The sequence below is a fragment of the Lepidochelys kempii genome, chromosome 7 (assembly GCF_965140285.1).
Source record: "Lepidochelys kempii isolate rLepKem1 chromosome 7, rLepKem1.hap1, whole genome shotgun sequence".
Classification (NCBI taxonomy): Eukaryota; Metazoa; Chordata; order Testudines; family Cheloniidae; genus Lepidochelys; species Lepidochelys kempii.
The window spans coordinates 31504943-31521384 of record NC_136386.1 but is presented as its reverse complement, the minus strand read 5'-3'; the positions used below and the strand labels follow the sequence as shown (position 1 = coordinate 31521384).

General features: G+C 62.8%; 1 protein-coding gene across 2 annotated transcripts; it reads right to left on the bottom strand.

Annotated features, from left to right (window-relative positions):
* Nucleotides 1-294: 294 nt before the first annotated feature.
* On the bottom strand, nucleotides 295-16375 carry LOC140915261 (dual specificity protein phosphatase 10). Of its 2 annotated transcripts, XM_078853642.1 has the most exons (5): nucleotides 16253-16375; nucleotides 13657-13730; nucleotides 10940-12105; nucleotides 6322-6645; nucleotides 295-2651 (listed from the first exon to the last, which is right to left on the bottom strand). In XM_078853642.1, exons 1-5 carry the CDS (start codon nucleotides 16256-16258, stop codon nucleotides 2380-2382), a joined length of 1842 nt encoding a protein of 613 aa, XP_078709768.1. In that variant the 5' UTR covers nucleotides 16259-16375; the 3' UTR covers nucleotides 295-2379. The 2 variants fall into 2 exon arrangements, with proteins under 2 accessions (XP_078709768.1, XP_078709769.1); XM_078853643.1 differs by lacking the exon at nucleotides 13657-13730.
* Nucleotides 16376-16442: the final 67 nt, after the last annotated feature.

Genomic DNA, 16442 nt, shown 5'->3' with positions numbered 1-16442 from the left:
CACTTCCCAAGGGGAAGGGGTGTTTCCCATCCACTCCCCGTCTGCCAAACAACTTTGCTGCCCAATGCCCAGTGGGTCAGTCTGGGGCAATGCCCATAGCGAGCCCCCAATCCATGTGTGGATGCACTGGCCCCCCTCTCAGATTCTCCTCCCCATGCCTGTCCCCCCAGTCCCAGATCTCCTGGGAGACCCTCTTCTACTGCTCCATTCCAGGCCCCCCCACATCGCAGATCCCCACCCTCCCAAGTCCTCCCCCACCCCCACCCAATTGAGCACATGGCAGCCTTGTTACAAAAACAAATCCACGTTTAATAAATTATTCCTGGCCTCAATAAATAATGAAGACAAATTCCAAAGAGAAACAGCAGAGCCCCACCCCTCCAAGCTCCTACGCTTGGGGATGGGAGAGTCTCTTTAAATACAAAGCTCTGAGATCTGTGGGGAAAAGGGGGGAGCCCGATACGAGCCTCCACCCAGGGGATGAGGGGGCAGGGATTGTTGCATGCTCGCGAGCCCCTGGCTGTGCAGCGCCCCCTAGCCAGCTGCCAGTGCAGGCCAGGGGGGTTGCATGCCTGGCTCTGGGGCAGACAGGGGTGTGGTTGTGTCAGGATGTGATTGTGGGAATGGGGAGAGCGGTGTCTGCAGGGGGGGAGCTTGTGAACATGTGTGTAATGGGGGCGGGGCAGGTGAGTGCATAGGGGGGCTTTGGTGAGTGGGTCCATGCACTCGCGTGGCTGCCCCTACATGTCTGTCCCACTACGTGCCCCGGGTGGGGCTCTGCCTTCCTCCAGTGGGGGCTGGGCCCTGTCTCACCCCTGCTGCAGCCTTAGCTAACAGCTGGGCCTTACAGCTCAGCCAGCAGAAAGGCTCCAGCCTTAAGAGCCAGACCCTGTGGGTCCATCCCTGTGGTTGAAGCTCCAGCCGGGGTGTCAGGACACCGGAGACCTCATAAGGGCACGAAGGGACACATGTCCATGGCTCAGGGGGGAGGTGCATGTATGGGGACTTTGTGGCCATGCATATGCATGGCTCCTGGGGGGTGTGCCCAGGTCACAGGGGCTGTGGGCAGTATGTGTGCAGGGCTGCCTGAGAGGGGGTCTGGATGAGCGTGCATATGGAGGGAGGTGGGGATTGTGGGCAGTGCCTCTTTCTGTGCAGGGGGAGGGGTCCCTCTTTGCTGTCACCCCCCCCAACAGAAACTGGCCCCATCCCTTAATTTTTGGCTCCCCCACACTCCCACCCACCCCTCATATCTGCACCATCTGTGGTGGGAGGGAGCCAAACTTAGCACTGGAAAGAAGAGGGAAGGGCTGGAAGACATTAAAATGGGGGGAAGAGAAATTCCCCCTCCCCCAGATTTTGCAGGACCATTAACTCTAGCGGCCCCCCTATTTGGGGGAGGAGGGAGAAGAAAGAGTTAAAAGGCAAAAACTCCTATTGCATCTCAGATAAATAAGAAACACCCCCCTCCCCATAATTCTCCCCAGCCCCCACAAATCTCACCCTCCCCCCAGAGGAGGGCATTTTAAAGAGACAGTAACCAGCAGCCTCATGAAATGGACCAGCATGGTACAAAAGCAAAGGAGGCCCCCCCCACTTTGGAGCCCCTCCCCAAGTCTTTAAAAATAAATATCCCCTAGTGGAAGACTATTCTGATTTACTAAATTGTATTGCCCTGGAGGGAGTGTGGGGGGGGATATCTCTCCTACCCTGGGGGCTGGGGGAAGAGACCTCCCCATCCAATGTGACCCCCTCCCGCCCATGTACACAGGAAAGGTGCTACTGTCACTTTAAGACATCAGTCAGTATAACAGGTTGTCGGTCAGGTATGGAGCAGCAGAGTCCAAAGAATATGGGGGGGGCTATGGGGGCCCCCAAAACTCCATCTACTGTTGGTGCTGTGAATCAGTCTGGAAGAAAGTCTGTGATCATCCTGAGTTTTCAAAAAAAAACTGCTAGTTTTGGGGGGGGCTGGCCTGTGTCCCCCCCAAATCCCTGTAGGGCCCCCCTTTCTCTGCAGCAGACTTCAGCAAAGCAGCATCCAGAGCGGAGAGGCCAAGGGAGCAACAGGCCATGGGGACCCCCAAAATATACACGCACACCCCAATAAATAGCAGTCAACAGCCCTCCCCACCGCACACACACGCAGAGATTAGTCTTGGGGTAAAAACTGGCCCCTCTCCTCAGCCCTCTATCAACAGACACCTGGCAGCACATGGGGCACGGAGTGGGCAGGATGGGCATTGGGGCCCTGGTATCTGGCCCCCAGGCCTGGCCTGTTGGAAGCCCGTCCGTCCATCCAGTTATTGCACACACTCCCTTTCCCTCTCCTCCCCTCTCCGCCCTGAGATGGGTGGCCTGGCCCAGCTCAGGTCCCCCTTACACCTCGGTCTCCACCCCAGTGAGCTTGAGTTTGGGGGTGAGGATGCGGGGCGTGACCCCTGCGTTGAGATCCGTCTCGAACTCCAGCAGCTGCCCCATGAAGTTCAGGTTAGGCGAAATGATGGGGCGTTTGCCTTTGACGTACTTGTAGGCGTCGCTCATGGTCATCAGCGTGTGCTTCATCAGGTAGGCGATGACAATGGTGGCTGAGCGTGAGACGCCCGCCTGGCAGTGGATCAGCACGCCCTTCCCCCGCTGGTGTGCCTCCTCTGGGGGAAGGGGAGAGATGGGGGGTCAGCGCCTCTTACCTGCCCAGCCCTGTACACAGCCCTGCACCAAACCCCCTGCAGCCCCCATTATCCCCGGCACCACCAGCCTAGCTACCATATCCTCTGCACCCCCAACCCCTGCATACCCCAACCCTCTACCCAATTCCCTGAACTCCTGACTCTGTCCTGAACCCCTAACCCTGCTACCCAATCCCTGCACCCCCACTATGCCCCGGCTCCCCAACCCCCTGCATACCCCAACCCTCTACCCAATTCCCTGAACTCCTGACTCTGTCCTGAACCCCTAACCCTGCTACCCAATCCCTGCACCCCCACTATGCCCCGGCTCCCCAACCCCCTGCATACCCCAACCCTCTACCCAATTCCCTGAACTCCTGACTCTGTCCTGAACCCCTAACCCTGCTACCCAATCCCTGCACCCCCACTATGCCCCGGCCCCCCAACCCCCTGCATACCCCAACCCTCTACCCAATTCCCTGAACTCCTGACTCTGTCCAGAACCCCTAACCCTGCTACCCAATCCCTGCACCCCCACTATGCCCAGGCCCCCCAACCCCCTGCATACCCAAACCCTCTACCCAATTCCCTGAACTCCTGACTCTGTCCTGAACCCCTAACCCTGCTACCCAATCCCTGAACCCCCACTATGCCCCAGCCCCCCAACCCCCTGCATACCCCAACCCTCTACCCAATTCCCTGAACTCCTGACTCTGTCCTGAACCCCTAACCCTGCTACCCAATCCCTGCACCCCCACTATGCCCCGGCTCCCCAACCCCCTGCATACCCCAACCCTCTACCCAATTCCCTGAACTCCTGACTCTGTCCTGAACCCCTAACCCTGCTACCCAATCCCTGCACCCCCACTATGCCCCGGCCCCCCAACCCCCTGCATACCCCAACCCTCTACCCAATTCCCTGAACTCCTGACTCTGTCCTGAACCCCTAACCCTGCTACCCAATCCCTGCACCCCCACTATGCCCAGGCCCCCCAACCCCCTGCATACCCCAACCCTCTACCCAATTCCCTGAACTCCTGACTCTGTCCTGAACCCCTAACCCTGCTACCCAATCCCTGCACCCCCACTATGCCCAGGCCCCCCAACCCCCTGCATACCCCAACCCTCTACCCAATTCCCTGAACTCCTGACTCTGTCCTGAACCCCTAACCCTGCTACCCAATCCCTGCACCCCCACTATGCCCCGGCTCCCCAACCCCCTGCATACCCCAACCCTCTACCCAATTCCCTGAACTCCTGACTCTGTCCTGAACCCCTAACCCTGCTACCCAATCCCTGCACCCCCACTATGCCCAGGCCCCCCAACCCCCTGCATACCCCAACCCTCTACCCAATTCCCTGAACTCCTGACTCTGTCCTGAACCCCTAACCCTGCTACCCAATCCCTGCACCCCCACTATGCCCCAGCCCCCCAACCCCCTGCATACCCCAACCCTCTACCCAATTCCCTGAACTCCTGACTCTGTCCTGAACCCCTAACCCTGCTACCCAATCCCTGCACCCCCACTATGCCCAGGCCCCCCAACCCCCTGCATACCCCAACCCTCTACCCAATTCCCTGAACTCCTGACTCTGTCCTGAACCCCTAACCCTGCTACCCAATCCCTGCACCCCCACTATGCCCCAGCCCCCCAACCCCCTGCATACCCCAACCCTCTACCCAATTCCCTGAACTCCTGACTCTGTCCTGAACCCCTAACCCTGCTACCCAATCCCTGCACCCCCACTATGCCCAGGCCCCCCAACCCCCTGCATACCCCAACCCTCTACCCAATTCCCTGAACTCCTGACTCTGTCCTGAACCCCTAACCCTGCTACCCAATCCCTGCACCCCCACTATGCCCAGGCCCCCCAACCCCCTGCATACCCCAACCCTCTACCCAATTCCCTGAACTCCTGACTCTGTCCTGAACCCCTAACCCTGCTACCCAATCCCTGCACCCCCACTATGCCCCGGCTCCCCAACCCCCTGCATACCCCAACCCTCTACCCAATTCCCTGAACTCCTGACTCTGTCCTGAACCCCTAACCCTGCTACCCAATCCCTGCACCCCCACTATGCCCCGGCTCCCCAACCCCCTGCATACCCCAACCCTCTACCCAATTCCCTGAACTCCTGACTCTGTCCTGAACCCCTAACCCTGCTACCCAATCCCTGCACCCCCACTATGCCCCGGCCCCCCAACCCCCTGCATACCCCAACCCTCTACCCAATTCCCTGAACTCCTGACTCTGTCCTGAACCCCTAACCCTGCTACCCAATCCCTGCACCCCCACTATGCCCAGGCCCCCCAACCCCCTGCATACCCCAACCCTCTACCCAATTCCCTGAACTCCTGACTCTGTCCTGAACCCCTAACCCTGCTACCCAATCCCTGCACCCCCACTATGCCCCAGCCCCCCAACCCCCTGCATACCCCAACCCTCTACCCAATTCCCTGAACTCCTGACTCTGTCCTGAACCCCTAACCCTGCTACCCAATCCCTGCACCCCCACTATGCCCAGGCCCCCCAACCCCCTGCATACCCCAACCCTCTACCCAATTCCCTGAACTCCTGACTCTGTCCTGAACCCCTAACCCTGCTACCCAATCCCTGCACCCCCACTATGCCCCAGCCCCCCAACCCCCTGCATACCCCAACCCTCTACCCAATTCCCTGAACTCCTGACTCTGTCCTGAACCCCTAACCCTGCTACCCAATCCCTGCACCCCCACTATGCCCCGGCTCCCCAACCCCCTGCATACCCCAACCCTCTACCCAATTCCCTGAACTCCTGACTCTGTCCTGAACCCCTAACCCTGCTACCCAATCCCTGCACCCCCACTATGCCCAGGCCCCCCAACCCCCTGCATACCCCAACCCTCTACCCAATTCCCTGAACTCCTGACTCTGTCCTGAACCCCTAACCCTGCTACCCAATCCCTGCACCCCCACTATGCCCAGGCCCCCCAACCCCCTGCATACCCCAACCCTCTACCCAATTCCCTGAACTCCTGACTCTGTCCTGAACCCCTAACCCTGCTACCCAATCCCTGCACCCCCACTATGCCCCGGCTCCCCAACCCCCTGCATACCCCAACCCTCTACCCAATTCCCTGAACTCCTGACTCTGTCCTGAACCCCTAACCCTGCTACCCAATCCCTGCACCCCCACTATGCCCCGGCTCCCCAACCCCCTGCATACCCCAACCCTCTACCCAATTCCCTGAACTCCTGACTCTGTCCTGAACCCCTAACCCTGCTACCCAATCCCTGCACCCCCACTATGCCCCGGCCCCCCAACCCCCTGCATACCCCAACCCTCTACCCAATCCTCTGAACTCCTGACTCTGTCCTGAACCCCTAACCCTGCTACCCAATCCCTGCACCCCCACTATGCCCCGGCCCCCCAACCCCCTGCATACCCCAACCCTCTACCCAATCCTCTGAACCCCCCACTATGCCCTGCACCCTCAGTCCCCTGCATTCCCCCAGCCCTGCTGCACCCCCTCACGTGCTGGCCCATCTCCTCAGGGTGGGGAGTGGGCGCAGTGTTCTGAGGGGTGCAGCCTCCTGTCCCCAACCCCCTCTACTCCTGGGGACACGACCCCAGCCCCCCTCCCCAGGGCCACCCTCCTGCCCCCCGTACCGATGAACTCAAAGGCCTCCTCGAAGTACTGGCGCAGGTCCTGGCGGCTGTTGTCCGTGGCAGGCAGGCGCTTGTAGCGCAGGTGCCCACTCTGTGCGTGGTAGAGGGGCAGGTGGGTGGTGACGTTCAGCACGTGGCCCACGTTGAGACTCAGCATCCGCTCCAGGTCCTGCGCGTCGCGCTCGTTGCCCAGGAACAGGAAGGGCAGGATGGGACTCAGCTCGGCGCTCTCCAGGTCGGGGGTGAGGGGTGGGTCCCCGCCCACCCCCTCCAGGGCCCCCCCAGCTTCCTCCAGTGGCTCTGACGGTACCACTGCCACACTCCCTGCAGGCAAAGGCTCAACATCTCAGGGGGCACATGGACCCACACCCAGACCTGCTCCCGGCCTGAACCCCCCAGCTCAGACCCCCGGCCTGTGAACCCCCACACAGACCCGCCCCCCGGCCTGAACCCCCCAACTCAGACCCCCGGCCTGTGAACCCCCACACCCAGACCCGCCCCCCGGCCTGAACCCCCCCAACTCAGACCCCCGGCCTGTGAACCCCCGCACCCAGACCCGCCCCCGGCCTGAACCCCCCCAAACTCAGACCCCCGGCCTGTGAATCCCCGCACCCAGACCCGCCCCCGGCCTGAACCCCCCAACTCAGACCCCCCGGCCTGTGAACCCCCGCACCCAGACCCGCCCCCGGCCTGAACCCCCCCAACTCAGACCCCCGGCCTGTGAACCCCCGCACCCAGACCCGCCCCCGGCCTGAACCCCCCCAACTCAGACCCCCCGGCCTGTGAACCCCCGCACCCAGACCCGCCCCCGGCCTGAACCCCCCCAACTCAGACCCCCCGGCCTGTGAACCCCCGCACCCAGACCCGCCCCCGGCCTGAACCCCCCCAACTCAGACCCCCCGGCCTGTGAACCCCCGCACCCAGACCCGCCCCCGGCCTGAACCCCCCCAACTCAGACCCCCCGGCCTGTGAACCCCCGCACCCAGACCCGCCCCCGGCCTGAACCCCCCCAACTCAGACCCCCCGGCCTGTGAACCCCCGCACCCAGACCCGCCCCCGGCCTGAACCCCCCCAACTCAGACCCCCCGGCCTGTGAACCCCCGCACCCAGACCCGCCCCCGGCCTGAACCCCCCCAACTCAGACCCCCCGGCCTGTGAACCCCCGCACCCAGACCCGCCCCCGGCCTGAACCCCCCCAACTCAGACCCCCCGGCCTGTGAACCCCCGCACCCAGACCCGCCCCCGGCCTGAACCCCCCCAACTCAGACCCCCCGGCCTGTGAACCCCCGCACCCAGACCCGCCCCCGGCCTGAACCCCCCCAACTCAGACCCCCCGGCCTGTGAACCCCCGCACCCAGACCCGCCCCCGGCCTGAACCCCCCCAACTCAGACCCCCCGGCCTGTGAACCCCCGCACCCAGACCCGCCCCCGGCCTGAACCCCCCCAACTCAGACCCCCCGGCCTGTGAACCCCCGCACCCAGACCCGCCCCCGGCCTGAACCCCCCCAACTCAGACCCCCCGGCCTGTGAACCCCCGCACCCAGACCCGCCCCCGGCCTGAACCCCCCCAACTCAGACCCCCCGGCCTGTGAACCCCCGCACCCAGACCCGCCCCCGGCCTGAACCCCCCCAACTCAGACCCCCCGGCCTGTGAACCCCCGCACCCAGACCCGCCCCCGGCCTGAACCCCCCCAACTCAGACCCCCCGGCCTGTGAACCCCCGCACCCAGACCCGCCCCCGGCCTGAACCCCCCCAACTCAGACCCCCCGGCCTGTGAACCCCCGCACCCAGACCCGCCCCCGGCCTGAACCCCCCCAACTCAGACCCCCCGGCCTGTGAACCCCCGCACCCAGACCCGCCCCCGGCCTGAACCCCCCCAACTCAGACCCCCCGGCCTGTGAACCCCCGCACCCAGACCCGCCCCCGGCCTGAACCCCCCCAACTCAGACCCCCCGGCCTGTGAACCCCCGCACCCAGACCCGCCCCCGGCCTGAACCCCCCCAACTCAGACCCCCCGCCTGTGAACCCCCGCACCCAGACCCGCCCCCGGCCTGAACCCCCCCAACTCAGACCCCCCGGCCTGTGAACCCCCGCACCCAGACCCGCCCCCGGCCTGAACCCCCCCAACTCAGACCCCCCGGCCTGTGAACCCCCGCACCCAGACCCGCCCCCGGCCTGAACCCCCCCAAACTCAGACCCCCGGCCTGTGAACCCCCGCACCCAGACCCGCCCCCGGCCTGAACCCCCCCAAACTCAGACCCCCGGCCTGTGAACCCCCGCACCCAGACCCGCCCCCGGCCTGAACCCCCCCAAACTCAGACCCCCGGCCTGTGAACCCCCGCACCCAGACCCGCCCCCGGCCTGAACCCCCCCAAACTCAGACCCCCGGCCTGTGAACCCCCGCACCCAGACCCGCCCCCGGCCTGAACCCCCCCAAACTCAGACCCCCGGCCTGTAAACCCCCGCACCCAGACCCGCCCCCGGCCTGAACCCCCCCAAACACAGACCCCCGGCCTGTGGACCCCCGCACCCAGACCTGCCCCCGGCCTGAACCCCCCCAACTCAGACCCCCGGCCTGTGGACCCCCGCACCCAGACCTGCCCCCGGCCTGAACCCCCCCAAACTCAGACCCCTGGCCTGTGGACCCCCGCACCCAGACCTGCCCCCGGCCTGAACCCCCCCAAACTCAGACCCCTGGCCTGTGGACCCCCGCACCCAGACCTGCCCCCGGCCTGAACCCCCCCAAACTCAGACCCCTGGCCTGTGAACCCCCGCACCCAGACCTGCCCCCGGCCTGAACCCCCCCAAACTCAAACCCCTGGCCTGTGAACCCCCGCACCCAGACCTGCCTCCGGCCTGAACCCCCCCAAACTCAGACCCCTGGCCTGTGAACCCCCGCACCCAGACCTGCCCCTGGTTAGAACCCCCAAATTCAGACATTCCCCTGGCCTGGACCCCCCAAATTCAGACCTGCCCCTGGCCTGTACCCCCTAAAGTCAGACCACTGAGAGCCCCCAGCCTTTAACCCCCCCAATCTCAGAAGCTCCCAACTGATGCCCCATATTCAGACTGGCCCAAATTCAGAGCCCGCCAGCCTGTGAATCCCCAAACTCAGAACCCCTCTGGCCTGAGGCCCCAAATCCAGATTCTCTCCGCCTGACTCCCCAGTCGGACCATCCACACTCAGCCTTTCCCAGCTGAAACCATCCTTTGAGAACCCCTGAAACTAGAAACACCCCAGACCCTCAAGCTCAGACCCTTCCAGCCTGACAGCCTCCTGGTTTATGAATCCCCCAAACTCAGGGGGGCCCCATTGACCTGAGCCTCCAAAGTCCAGCCCTGCCCCATAACTCAGCTCAAATCACAGCCCTAGCACCTTCAACCCAGCCGGATCGCAAACCTCCTCCACCCCTGACCTTCAGCGCCTCAGTCCCCCAAGCCCTGAACCCTCACCCAAGCACCGTAGTCCCTGACCGTTGACCCCAAACACCCACAACACTGACCTTCAAGCCCTGAACTACCCCCACCCAGACTAACACCCAATCTCTGACCTTCTCCCCACAACCCTTCACTCCAAACTCCGAGCTGCACAAGGGGGGGCAGAGAAAATGTCGCCATTTCCCTGTTCTGCTGACTGCCCTCCCCGCAGGGCCAGCACCCCCCACGCCCACCCCGACTCTGCAGCCTGCGGGCGCTACTGGGCTGGGGGGGCTGCAGCCAGCGCCATAAGGCCAGCTGGATTAAATGTGGTGGAGTCTCTCCGTGGGCCCAAACTGGGGTGGAGGGAGGGGGGAAATTTGGGGGGAAGGGAGATGCTGGGGGGAGAGACATATGGGGTGGGGCTTGAGGCAAGGAGCGGGAGGATCTGGGGGGAAGGGGGATCTCTGGGGGAAGGCAGGGCCAATGGAACTAGAGGAGCTGGGGGGATGGTAGCAGCCCAATGCCTGGCTCCCATCACAAATGGGGGTCACAGTTTTATCCAATGGCTGTCAGTGCCCCTGCAGCGAATGGGGGAGGGGCAGGGAGGAGTGATGTCATGTCACCAGCTGGGCTGAGATCAATCCCGCTCAACAGGCTCAGAGCAGGTGGGGGAGGGGGGGAGCCTGGGCCAGCTGCACTGACCCCCCCCCCCCCCCCACCCCTTAACTCCGCCATCTGTTCCCTATGGATCCTGCTGGGATGAGGTCAGAGGGTCCTGCGCTGGGGGATGAGGGGAGGGCATAGGAGGGGCAGTACAAGGCTGGGGGGCGGGAAGGGAAGGCTGGGTGCGCTGTGCAGGAGCTGGAGGGTCTGGGACTGCAAGGGGTCTGGGGATCAAGCCTGGGAGAGGGGAGGGTGCACTGGGAGGGGTGAGTCCTGGGGGTGAGGGGTGCACTGCAGGGGGTCTTGGCTGGGGGTGTGGAAATCTCTCCCCAGCCCTAGGAATCTCTGAGAGAAACCCTGTCAGGTCTCAGCCAGGACAGGTGTCCTTGAGAAGACAGGTTCTCTCTTCTCCCCTCTGTGCACCCACCCTCTGTCCATCCTCCCCCCGCCCCCATCCAGCCACCTGTGGCCTGCCCACCACAGCCTACCACCTCCCGCCCTCTTGATAGCACCGTCGCCCTCATGCCCACCTACCTCTCCTGCCCTGCACCTCCTTGTTGAGCGAGTCCAGCACCAGGTGGAGGTTCTGGGCGGGCAGGGTTTTGGGGGGCTCGGGAGGGGCCGGGGTCTCCCCCGCTGTGGCACAGCAGCCGTTCTGCTGCTCCTTGGGCCAGAGGCGCTGCAGGGAGTCGTGGGGGTCTTTGGAGGCCATGAAGTCCAGCACGGCCAGTTTGCCCTGCTGGAGGCGCCGCCTGCCGGCCGCATCTGAAACACTGAAGTGCATGGCGCCCTGCAGCTGGCTCTTGGTGTACTGCACCAGGTTGCGGCAATCCAGGATCAGGGGCGCCCCCTGCTGCTGGGTGTGGGAACGGCTCATCTTCTTGGCCAGCTCCTCGGGCCAGATGGTTCGCACGCTGTAGTCGTCCTCGTCATAGCTGGAGGGGGGTGAGCCCTGGGCTGTGGGGTCATAGGCCACGATGGGGTCGCTGCTGCAAAAGCTGCAGGAGGAGCTGACCGACTTGACCGAGGGGTTGCATGCCAGGCAGGCCAGGGACTTGAGGGCTGACGGGGTGCAGGGCAAGCACCCCAGCTTCTTGACTGAGGGCGGGGAGCAGCTGAGGGAGGCCAGGCTGGAGCGGCACGACAGGCACCCCAGGGAGCGCAGCCCCGGCTTGGGGCTGGTGTCGTCGCAGCGCATCAAGCGCCAGCAGCCCCGGCAGCTGCCTTTCAAGGGGTGCATGGTGCCCGCACCAGGGCTGGAGAGGCGGGAGGAAGCAGGTGACGGGGTCTCCCCCCTGGCCGGCCGCGAGTTTTCCTTAAAGCAGCGCTTCTTGAGCTTGGCTTGAGGCAGCAGCACCTGGAGCTCTGGCCCCCCGCAGGACCTGCTGCCGCCCTGCTGGAGGTCGAGCTGCAGGGAGAGGTTGCGCTCGCGCGCCCGGCTCTGCCCAGCCCCCACCGTCAGCTTGATGTCGATGGTGTGGGAGTGGGGGAGCGGGAGACAGGCCTGGGGCTCCTGATAGGGTGGGGCAGCCCCAGTTCGGTCCTTAGGGGGTGGGTGGCTCGGGGGTCTCCGTGTCCGGGGCGACAGGAGCTGCTTGTCGGCAGGGAAGCTGTGATTGAGGCGCAAAGCCAAGGTCTTGGGGCGCTGGAGGAGGGAGAGGCGGTCTTCCAGCGGTGAGGGAGGCATTGGGAAGGGTGACCTGCAGAGAGGAGGGAGAGAGGGTCAGGGGGGTGTCGGATACTAAGGGGGCACAGAGGGGTGGTCCCCACATTAGCGATCCTCCCCACATGCCAGCCAAGCTGTGCCTCCCTGCACGCACCCCCATGCTATGGGCACCAGGGCTGAGACCCAGCAAACTCATTTCACACCCTCCCAAAAGCTTTTTAACCCTTCACACTGTGGCTCTGATATTTCAGGTGAGGTCCAGTCACTGCAGCCAGGGGTCAGGGGGTGGAGCCCTAGAGTCCTGGTTCCCTATTGGCTTTGCTGTTAAATAGTCCCCCTCCCCCCAGAGGTGCCTGCATCCCAGTGCTGGGAGCGGGAAAACATAGCAATGGGGCAGGGGAGCAGCTGGGCAGGCCCGCCTGATCCAAGCTCCTAGTTGCAGATTCCCCCCTCCCACATTTTGGTGCCTTATCAGTTCCAAGCACCCCCTGCTCCCCTGAGGCTGAGTCAGATTCAAAGAGGCCAATTCATCTCTGTTCTCGGCTCTGGCAGAGATTAACACCCCCTACATGCCTTGGGGGGGCTCCGGCTACCAGCAGCCCCACATCACCCACATGGCCAGGGTGCAGGGCTCCTCTGCGAAGCGTATCTGGCTGGGACCATGAAGGGATCATGTGGGAAATTACAACACTGTGTCCCTCGACCCAGCCTACCCCACACCAGCACTCCATCCCCCCATCTTCACCCAGCCCTCCCCCCATTTCCTGCCCCCATAGCGACTCTTTGACCTCCCCCCACTCCTCTCTCTGTCTCCCAGTGAGGGTCCATGCCCCATCCCCCTAGCCCCCCCACACCTGTGATGGTCTCTGCTTTCCGCACAACCCCCACCTTCTGTCACATTCCCCTGTCCCCATCTGGCCAGCCCCGGAGCACTCGCTCCCCATGCTCCCCCAAGACAGCAGCTCTGCTCTAAAACGAGGTGATGGGGGGGGGGGGGGCTGGCTACTCCCATCAGCACCTCTGGCAGCAGGGGGAATGTGAGGGACAGAACTGCAGAACTAGGGCGGGGGATTCCCCCTCACTAGAGAGAAGTGTCTGTGCCCCTCTAGCCTGGGATCCTTCCCCGGCAGATCAGGGGCTAACGAGGGCTTCAGGGCCTGGGCTCAGCTACTCTTAAGGACAGCCACGTGCATCCACATAAGGGGAAAGCCATGCACAGTCGCAGCTATACATAGGCCTATGGGCTCACACACTCCTGCACACTCAGCCACATGTGTGCACAGATGCACGCTCACACATGCTTTCTGGCAAATGCACTCAGACACACACATGCACAGATGCACATTTCTATGCACACTCATCTCCATGCATGCACATGCCTATGTGAAGTCAAACTCACATGCACCCCCACCAGTTGCCCCCATGCACACTCACATTTGTACTCATGGACATAAGCATGCTCACATTAGTGCCTGCTCACACCAGGGCACACTTCATCCGTGCACACACTCATACTGGAGCACACCCACCTCAGTGCATGCATAGGCACACCTACATCAGAGCACACGAACTGGTGCACACTCACCCCAATGCATGCCCACACGCTCTGCTCTTTAGCTGGCGAGTCCAGGTCCCTGGGGCAACATGTTTAGTCCCTCCCTGAAAAGCAAAATCACGGCACCTCTAAAAATACCCAGCTGAGCTCAGGGGCTGGCAGCGCCCGACAGGGGCTCTTGTGCTTCCTCAGGTTACCACCCAGGGGTGAGCTCACCAGCTGGCCCCAGAAGTGGGAGGTGGGAGGGCAGAGGACTGTTTAGACAGCTATCCCCATCTCTGACAGCAGGGGGCAGCCCTAGCCCCATGAACCAAAGCACCCCCAGCTCTTGGAGACAGGGGGCTGTATCCTTGGCCACCCCATCTCCCAGTATGTGATACCCATTGCCAGCCAATCAGCAGTAAAGATTCCCCGTGGATTCTGACTGATTGGGGAGAGGGCTGTTCTTCCATCTGCAGAAATTCTGATTGGCTAGGGTCCAGACTGCTTGTCTAGCTGGGGGTGGTGGAAGGGACAAGGGCAATACTGTGCGGCTGCTCCTGCCCCTATGCCCCCCACCCCACCTTCCTGCTACAGTCTCCTCCTGTCCCTAGACACCCACCCCCAGCTCCTGTCCCCATGCCACTCCTCCTGCTCCCTTACTCCCAGCCCTGCCCTCCCATCTCCCTGCACACACACCCATAGCAGAGCTGCAGCCCCCATCCCAGGGCTGGTGTACCCTCTCTCACATTTTGCCCCATTCCAAGCTGAGAAATAATCCCAGTGCTGGGAGCAAGTGGCTCTTTGGTGGGCAGCTGTCTGTCTCTGATGGAGAGGTAATTAACAGGAGCATGAGGTGATTGGGTACCTGTGTGTGTCAGGACAGCCATGTGTGTATACATATACTGAGCGGGTTGCATGGGCACATCATGGGGGAGAGGGAGTGTGCACTGTGGGATATGTACCTATGAAAGCTTTTGTATGTTGTGTGTGCACTTTTTCTGTGTGCTGTGGTGCGAGCATGCACCAATGCGAGTGTGCATTTGTGTGCAAGCTTTGGCATGATGGGTTATGCAAGTCTGTGTTTGTGCACTTGTGCATGTTGTGGTGAATGTGTATTCTGGTGGGTGCATGCACTTTGCAAGCTTTGGCATGTTGTGGAGGGTGTATTGTGGTAAGGATGTGTTGTGGTTGGTGAGGGGGTGTGTGCAAGCTTTGCATGTTGTGTGTCTGTTTTTGTGTGTGTCTGTGCAAGCTTTGCAGGTTATGGTGGGTGTCTATTTTTGAATACCTGAGCATGGGCGTGTGCGTCTGCATGTGTGTGTGTCACAGCATAGGTGAGTGCAATTATGCATGTTCCTCTAGTAGTCATTTTCATGGTTATGCACATGCATGTGGGGGTGGGGGTGTAAAGCCCAGGAGCTCATTGGCCAGCCCCAGGAGTGCCACCAGTAACTTCCCCCCTGAGCCCCTGAATATGGTATCACAACCCAAAAATAACCCCTTGTGTCACTGCAACGCTGACCACAGAGTGGGCACAAGGTCCCACGGGCCTCCCAGCTCCCTGTAAGGTAAGGTCACAGCTGGCCAGACTGACAATACCCCCACTCCCACCATGGTGCTGAGCCATGAACCCAGTTACCACCTGCAGCTGCAGGATCCCACTCAGCCCCCTCCAAGGCCTGACATCACACTTGTCCTGCACCCCCAGCCTGGATTGCCACCCATCCCCCCAGCCTGGCATCACTCCCCATCTCCCCAGTCTGCCATGGCCCCCACAGCCTGGCATCACCCCACATCCATTCACCGCCCCCCCCCCCCGCGGTCTGACATTGCACCCACCCACCCACCCCTGCAATCTTGCTTTGCCCTCCAGCCTGGCATTGCCCCGTCTCCCCAACATGGCATCACCCCCTCCAGCCTGGCATCACCCCCTCCAGCCTGGCATCACGGTTCTATATCTTCCCCCTTGCCTGGCATTCCCTGCCTGGAGTGGGAGCCCGTCTGTCACCCATGATCGCGGCTCCAGCCTTCCCCTCCTACGCGCCCCAAAGCTCTGCCGTAACAAGCCGTGCTGCCAGCCACCACAAGCTCTGCTGGGTATCCCCGCTCCCCGCACCCCTGCCTCCCGTGTCCCCTCGGTTCAGACAGCAGGATCCCCCTCACCCCCCGCCTGCCAGTCACCACCTTTGACAGCTTAACCTTTCCCTGGTGCCGACCGGTCCCCGGCCCCAGCTTCCTTCATTAGCGCCCGGCGCCCCCGCTCCAGATGTGTGCCCCCCACCAGCTGTTTTACAATACACCCCCAAGCTGCTACCATGCTAGGAACCCCTACGCTGCGGGGTCACCACTTTCGGGGATGTTCCCCCCCCCCACGCGCGCGCGCGCTCGCCTTTATCCCTACCTCCAAATCTTTGCACCCTTGCCCACAAAGCGCTGCGCCCTTCCCCCCCACATGTTCGCACCCCGGCCCCCTTGAGCCAGCCAGATGTTGGCCCCCCCTTTGCCCAGAACGTTCCCCTTCCCAAAACAAATCCCCCGGAGAGAGGCAGCCCCCATGCCAAGCCCCTAGCACCACTGAGTGCCAATCAGAGCCCCCCAAGTCCCCAGGGGTGAGGGGGTACAGGATACCCAGCCACCCTCTTACCTGCATCAGATCCCTATGCTGTGGCTCATGCCCATGTGCGTAGAGGTTAGGGGGGTCCTTGGAAGCCAGCCCCTGCGTCCCCCCAATGGCCAGGCAGGATCCACCTCCCGGGTTGTCTATTTACTCCCCCCACCCCCACCACTATCTGGTGCTGAAGCTTTGCTTTGATGGGAGGAGGGAGCAGGGAGAG

Coding starts and splice junctions, on each gene's coding strand:
- LOC140915261 (XM_078853642.1), bottom strand. Junction 6,646..10,939: donor GGAGGTGCAGGGCAGGAGAG/GTAGGTGGGCAT, acceptor CTTTGCCTGCAG/GGAGTGTGGCAGTGGTACCG. Junction 2,652..6,321: donor GGAGGCCTTTGAGTTCATCG/GTACGGGGGGCA, acceptor CCCTTCCCCCAG/AGGAGGCACACCAGCGGGGG.